This window comes from Mixophyes fleayi, chromosome 5 (assembly GCF_038048845.1).
Source record: "Mixophyes fleayi isolate aMixFle1 chromosome 5, aMixFle1.hap1, whole genome shotgun sequence".
In the NCBI taxonomy this organism is placed as follows: Eukaryota; Metazoa; Chordata; class Amphibia; order Anura; family Limnodynastidae; genus Mixophyes; species Mixophyes fleayi.
The window spans coordinates 185,735,514-185,742,718 of record NC_134406.1 but is presented as its reverse complement, the minus strand read 5'-3'; the positions used below and the strand labels follow the sequence as shown (position 1 = coordinate 185,742,718).

At 34.1% G+C, this 7,205-nt stretch overlaps 1 protein-coding gene across 1 annotated transcript; it reads left to right on the top strand.

Annotated features, from left to right (window-relative positions):
- The first annotated feature begins 1,784 nt into the window (after positions 1-1,784).
- PRL (prolactin) lies at positions 1,785-3,951 on the top strand. The gene is made up of 4 exons (XM_075211329.1): positions 1,785-1,961; positions 2,216-2,323; positions 3,401-3,580; positions 3,693-3,951. The coding sequence occupies exons 1-4, from the start codon at positions 1,785-1,787 to the stop codon at positions 3,882-3,884; spliced, it is 657 nt and encodes a 218-aa protein (XP_075067430.1). The 3' UTR covers positions 3,885-3,951.
- Positions 3,952-7,205: the final 3,254 nt, after the last annotated feature.

Genomic DNA, 7,205 nt, shown 5'->3' with positions numbered 1-7,205 from the left:
TGGTAAGAAATGATGTTGCACATTGCAACTGATTGCCTCCTACCCAATCCAATCATAGGGGCAGTTTACTAAACTGTGCTATTAAAGGCAAGTAAAACCAATGTCTGATGAGTTAAAACACTGTAATGTATTCCAGTATGCTAAAATGGTCAGGGTCGCAAAGGAAAATTCCATGATGCCTCTTATGACACTGCATTTGACTAGTCTTCCTGACATATCAGAACCAACCTGAGTTGAAAAAGTGTTAAATGTTAACAAATGTTAAAAATAGAAATTAAAGACTCTCATGATGTGTCAAGCTTTTACAAAAAAGAAATGCCTTCTGTGGGTAATAGGGTTTAGTAAGGTTTATAGTTTGTCAATACTATGAGAATGAAAAGGAATTTTAAATAATGATATATACCTTTTTGCTGAATATGTAATTTGTATTTTAATCATTAAAACTGTGATATATTACATTTAGACTAATGCCATTTTTAAAATTTATTACGGGCATTCCTGGTGACAAAGGTGGATGCAACAATTCTGCTGCATAAGTTGACAACACAAATCAACATAAAGCAATAGTTTGTAATAATGTGATTTTCACTATAAATCACAAAAAGCAGTTATGTAATTTTAAAGACGATTAAATCTACCAGTAAGGTAGAAACTTCTGACCGAAACTTGTGAATTTGCTTCTTTTTTCTGCCCTCACCACCACAGAACTATGTTTATAACTAACGATAATAGGTTATTATCTACCACAGGTTCACCTCTATGCTAGGTCACAAAAATGTCATAATAACTTATGGAAAAAGAACAGTAACAATGCAGCTGGCATTTGGGAACAAATCAAAAGATTCAGTAGCCTTTTGTAGTAAAGTACTTGTCTGTGCATAGATGCCAAGCAATACAGGCGCACCATTGCCCGCCTCTTACATTGGCTAACAAATCTAGTGACTTGCCAGTCCTAACTACAGCATGACTGCAGCACTCAGCAGAAGCAGACAGGATTTCTACATACTGTAGTTATAGTCGCAGTTGAAGTCTAAGGCGTAGTATTTTATCCCACACACGTTTGCTAGTTAAATAAATGTATCACATTATTTTTCACAAAACATTTGTGAATATGAATGAAGAGATAAGGAAATTTGATGTTTGCGATTATGAGGGAGGAAGATGCATTAATTCATCTAAGGTGTCTAAGTGTATAAAAACTGCAATGCTGGGCATGAACATAACAGACTGTCTACTCTTGTGTGCAAGACTTTCACAGTCATGATTGATCTGATGGGTATTCTTAAAGGTATTTTTCTTTCCATGCATTTAAATTTTCTATATTTATATATGCTTGAAAATAACATTCACTATAATGTATAATTTCATATTCAGCAGTCTTCAGTTATTTGTTAGAAAACGCAGAAAATAAGACTGTCTTGATCACAGGCTACAATTCTATTTGATCTGTATTCAATATATAAGCTTTGTTTTAAATATCAAAAGCGAGCTTGAACATATTTTTTTGTTTCGTTTTAAGACATGTTTATTAAATACATTTTATCAATAATGGCAGCTGCCATAGTGCTTTGTACATAAAACATGTGTATGTAAATTTCTGGGATATTATTTGGGATATTATTCAATAAATATATATTTTAAGATGGATGAAAATGAATCAAGTTGCAATAATCAGGATGTCTATTGCAGAGTAAAGAAAACTTACTTCAAAGTTTTTTCTTTTTTATCAATTTCATCTTTTGTTCTTTTATTTATGCTATGATTTATTTATTTTTAAAGGTATAATGCTATTAATATTAGTAGGATCCGGTATATTGCTAACAGGAAATGGAGTAACATCACAACCAATATGTCCAAATGGGGGCACGAATTGCCAAATATCCACTGGAGCTCTCTTTGATCGTGCAGTAAAACTTTCACATTATATCCATTCTCTTTCATCTGACATGTTCAACGAATTTGTAAGTACAGCATTAGATATGTATACATTTGAATTTAATAGTTACAATTACTTACAATTAGCCTCTTTCCTGTTAATGGGGAGTAGATGAGCTGTGTGATTATAGGACTTATAATATTCTCTATTAGAACTTTTAATTTGATATAGCAACACCAGGAACTGATATATTTCAAGATTTTAAAAGACAGGATGGTAATTGGTTAGTATTTTCTCTGCCACAAAATATCAATTACAATTTGTACTCTTTTTTGAAAGGATGAACGGTTTACACCAGGCCGCAGGTTTCTAGCAAAATCTGTCATGAGTTGTCATACTTCTTCACTAAATACCCCTGAAGACAAGGAGCAAGCCCAACAAACACAAGTAAGACTTCCTTGAATAGTTTCAAATCAATCGTAATTAAGTGAGAAAATATAAATGTTGTAGTGGTAAGGTATATCCAACAGTTTGTCTGAAACACAATGTTGCTCTTTTTTTTAAAGGCATTACATGAATTCAAAAATAAATCAAAAACAGAACTTCCAACACTGTTTATTGTCATAATTAATAATACAGTTTTTATACTCTAAGACATTTGTAATTTTCTATAGTGTGTAAAAGCTCTCTCATAATAATTGTTTGATTGAGAGGATCTATTGACTAGAAAGGATTTTTCCCCCACTAGGGAGAAAGCCAAAGATCAGAGGACGAAATTCACTAAACAGGGTTTTGTGTTTGTTTTTGACAGTGCAGCGACTCACGGAACTATGTTAGGCTTCAGCATATCATAATTAGTACATTTTCCTTTTAACCCTTCTCTTATTTAAAATGCAAATGTATAAAGTAGTGTTATGTGAATTTACTAGTAAGACCCATGTGTGTAGATATCATATTATTTGGCAGGACATTTGTATACCTCAGGTCACTGGGTGGAGGCGGATGAGGCCAAGGGGTAAATGTATGAACCTCCGGATACTTCAACTCCGGCGAGTTCAGCGTCTTCAGCGCTTAAATTTAAAGCAGCGCTGCCTTGTAAAGGGAAGTCTCACCTATACAAGGCAGCGCCGCTTTAAATTTAAGCGCTGAATACGCTGAACTTGCCGGAGTTGAAGAATCCGGAGGTTCATACATTTACCCCCAAATGTATCAAGCCTTAGGAGAAGCCATTTCATGTTTATTGTTAATAGCTTGCAAAATAATTCTAAATATTTAAATTTTTTATTTCATTCCACAACATGCTACCCTGTTCTGGTCTGTGACCAAGTAAAATGATTATTTGTTTAGGTGATTTTATTCCACTATAATCCGATTTCTTATTCCATATTGTAATTGTGAAAACCTGTATAGAGGATTAGGATGATGATGAGGATGATAATGAGAATGATGATAATAAGAAGATATGTAAGAGAATATGAATCATTTAGGAAAGTTGTAATTTTCTTTTCTACATATACAATAAAGCATGAAGATCTGCTAAACTTAGTGCTGAAAGTTCTAAGATCCTGGAATGATCCTTTGGTTCACATGGTTTCCGAAGTCCAAGATATTCGCGAAGCACCAGACACCATCCTTTGGAAAGCAGTAGAGATTGAAGAACAAACTAAGCGACTCTTGGAAGGAATGGAAAGGATAGTTGGAAGGGTAAACTTAATATACTAAAATGTTGTTAAAATGATTATACATGCAAATTAAAGTAAAGTGCACCTTATGAATGCATACTACACACACCCAATCTGCATTATTTTATTTTTAGATTCATCCAGGTGATTTAGAAAATGAAATCTACTCACCATGGCCAGGTCCAATAGCTGGAATACCGGGAGATGAGAATTCACGGCTCTTTTCCTTTTACAACCTACTCCACTGTCTTCGTAGGGATTCACATAAAATTGATAACTATTTGAAGCTTTTAAACTGTCGCCTTATCCATGGTGGTAACTGTTAATCTTTCACTTTGCACATAATTTATTGCAAAATTGCTAGGAAATGCTAAATATGTTTCTTCTGGAGCAATAATTGGAAAAAGTGGATCTTTTATTTCTAGAAACATGTATAAGAAGCAAACTTTAACTTTAGATGGTGTCTTATTGTTTTACTTAGTTTTAAATAAATCATTTTTTGACATGTAGCATAATCCCTAATAAAAAAAAATCAAATGCATATGTATCTCTGTAATGTTTTATTGTAGCCAGTCATATATATTTTTCAAATGAAAAACAAATAGTTGTAACATTGGCGTGTTATTGGCCACTTTGATTGGACCTTTTATTAGCAATGTTTACATATGAAAATATATACACTACACGTTCGTTTTTCCAATCACTATAGAATTGGTTTGTTGAAATAAAGATTGATTGTCAGCATACAGTGTTTAAAATGAGCAAAATTAGCAAGATGTCTTGTCTCTATAAAAACTATATTCAAACATTGAAATGCAAAATTGTTTGAATGGAAGTAATAAAAAAACTGATTTACAGTTTAAAATAAATCTGTATTTTAATCTATATAACATAGAATATGCACAACAAAATAAATATTCAGTTATTCTTCTTTATAATAAGATATGGTTGGTGTGTAGTGTGATATGAGGTAGTAGGTATTATACATTGCAAAATTTTAAAGATAAGACAGAAACACATCACTTATTTTGTAATATTAATGTAGCTATACATTTGATGTAAGGCCAGACTTATTGTTAAGCACCAAACACACATGCATATCACCACCTGACATATTAGGCCTTTCCACAATAGCCTAATTTATCACAAGCTTCACCTATTTACTGTACTTCTAAATCAATCTGTTTCTTCAATCTATAAAATTTTATCCATTAATGGGCTAATTTAGAGTTAGGTGCAAATTTTGCCATTGTGCAAACCATATTGGACTGCATGGGGTGTAATTACAGATTTTGTTTGCATGCTTTATACTGCCGTTTAGAGATAAACTAGATAAACCCCTCACAACACTAAATTAGCCCCTAAATATATAGGCACTAACCGTTTCCATTTGTTACACCAATTGGACAAACACATATTTGTAGCTTTAATCCTGAGATCAGGGACATGAAAATTTACGACATAAATATGAGAGAAAAGTCAGATATGGTTTATGTGTGTAAGCAATTGAAAAATATACATGTGTATAGATAGATAGATAGATAATGAATCCAGTCTTAAATTTAATATGACCATGGATATGTTTTACCTGAACACAGCTTTTAAAGGCAAGGTCTCCCCAAGCAATATCATCTAGTAGACACATAGGGAATCACCAAGTTGGCTAGGGAGGGGAGCTTCAAATTGAGAATCACAAAATCCTTAACAAAAAACAAAAATATAAAAAGTATTGTGCTCTATCACAAGTATTTCATAAATGTACGGAAATTAAAAGGAAACTAGGGTGCAAGAGGGGTCTATAATTTTTTATAATTTTTTATAATTTTTTTTTCAGATTTGTTTGGTAGGCAAATTAGCAAAGTGAATATCTAAGTGTGCAGCATGGGCATTCTAGGCTCCTTGCTCTCCTACTTTCATATTGTCTACCCTTATAGCTCAATATTTTATGGAAATAACAATTTCCCATGATATATAGAAATTCAGTAAGCAATTTTAATACATACAGCGACAAGATTTAACATCATATAATTAATATGTCAGCAGGTGCCATATATATTAATGTTGCATAATACTAATTCAAGAATAGGCAAAAGCTACATATTACTATACTACATTCATATATTATTGTAAGTTATTCTATATTTACTGTATTACAATTTATACTTTATATTCAGCTGCCCAAATTAATTAATTAATTTATTAATTATATATTTAATGTAAACCATTCAAAATTAATTTAAAACTCACACATTGGTATTAGATGATTAATTAAATTCGAAGTCCTCCAAATTAGGGTAAAACTAATTTTAGACACTAAAATTAACTATATAGTAAATTATACAATTATTAATGCAAGTGACAATGTTCCATTTCCATCTACGTTTTTTTGAGTCTGACCTAAATTTTACTCCACTTGGGAATGTGGCATTGATGCCATAGAGATCGGTCATGTTCTCCTAATGCTTCTCGCATCACTACACTAAATCAAGTGAAATCGGGAATCCCCCTTCACTTGCATTGCCACCTATCGCTTGACCAGTGGTCACTCTGTTATCAGGGTCCTGATTGTTCCATCTGCAGCACAAATTGGTGGGTCCATCTGCCAGCTGTCATCTCTGGCCTACCTTACACTTCAAACTGGTTCTACCGCAGCCTTTCCTGTGATGCCTGGCAAAACCCTGGGCTTCCATTCTCACTTACCTACAATCTGACTGTGCTCACCCAGTACATTAAGGATGTCCCCGGCTGGCGACTCCGTTGCTTCTGCAGGCATCTGGGAAGGTTGGCTGATTACAGTGGAGTCTCCTTGCCATTCTCTCTGCCGGGGACAGAGGCCACTACTCAACGATCAAGCCTGTCCCTCCTCAAGTGGTCCTGCATATTAAATTCCTCTGGGCCGCCATCTTAAGTTTCATTTTGGACCACCTAGTCTGACTGCTGACTTGCCATAGCCATCCTGCTGACCATCGAAGTGGCCATCTGTTGACATTACAATCTGTGTCTGCAGAGGCTTAGTGTGCTCTCTTTAACTTTCTTGTTGATTGCTGCCCTCTGATGGCCACTGTTGACATTACACATTTCAACTTTACTATACTGATCCAGTGATCTCTGTTTTGGATTACCATCTACTTATTTGTAATTTGTTGCACGGTGGACAACCCCCTGTTCATGCTTGTTCATGCTTGATACTGGTTCTTTGACCCCTACTTGATTTCATATCATTATCTAGCCATTCACCACCAACATGACTTGACCTAAACTTTGGGGAATGGTACATCCATGGGCAAAGACAGGAAGGCTTCATCTAGAAATGAGGTCAGTCGCGGCAGAGACCCTTCACCATGGCCAAATATGCGCCATTATCTTAAGGTCTCCACGGTCCTTCTGATATTAATGCCTGCCTGCTGCTCTCTTTCACATTCTCAGGTGGGTGACAAAAGTTAAAATCAAATAACTGGATGAAGTAAACCAAATTAATGAATATTGTTTTACTGTGCGATTGCAATTAGTACGCCATGTATTATGATGCAATCGCACGGATTAAGAACACACACATACACATTCACACTTACACTTGTAAATAATATACATTTATTAAGGTTCCAATCCACATTTATTAGTAAAATGTATTAGAGAATATTTATACA

Coding starts and splice junctions, on each gene's coding strand:
- PRL (XM_075211329.1), top strand. CDS start 1,785: ATGCTATTAATATTAGTAGGATCCGGTATATTGCTAACAGGAAATGGA. Junction 1,962..2,215: donor CTGACATGTTCAACGAATTT/GTAAGTACAGCA, acceptor CTTTTTTGAAAG/GATGAACGGTTTACACCAGG. Junction 3,581..3,692: donor TGGAAAGGATAGTTGGAAGG/GTAAACTTAATA, acceptor TTTTATTTTTAG/ATTCATCCAGGTGATTTAGA.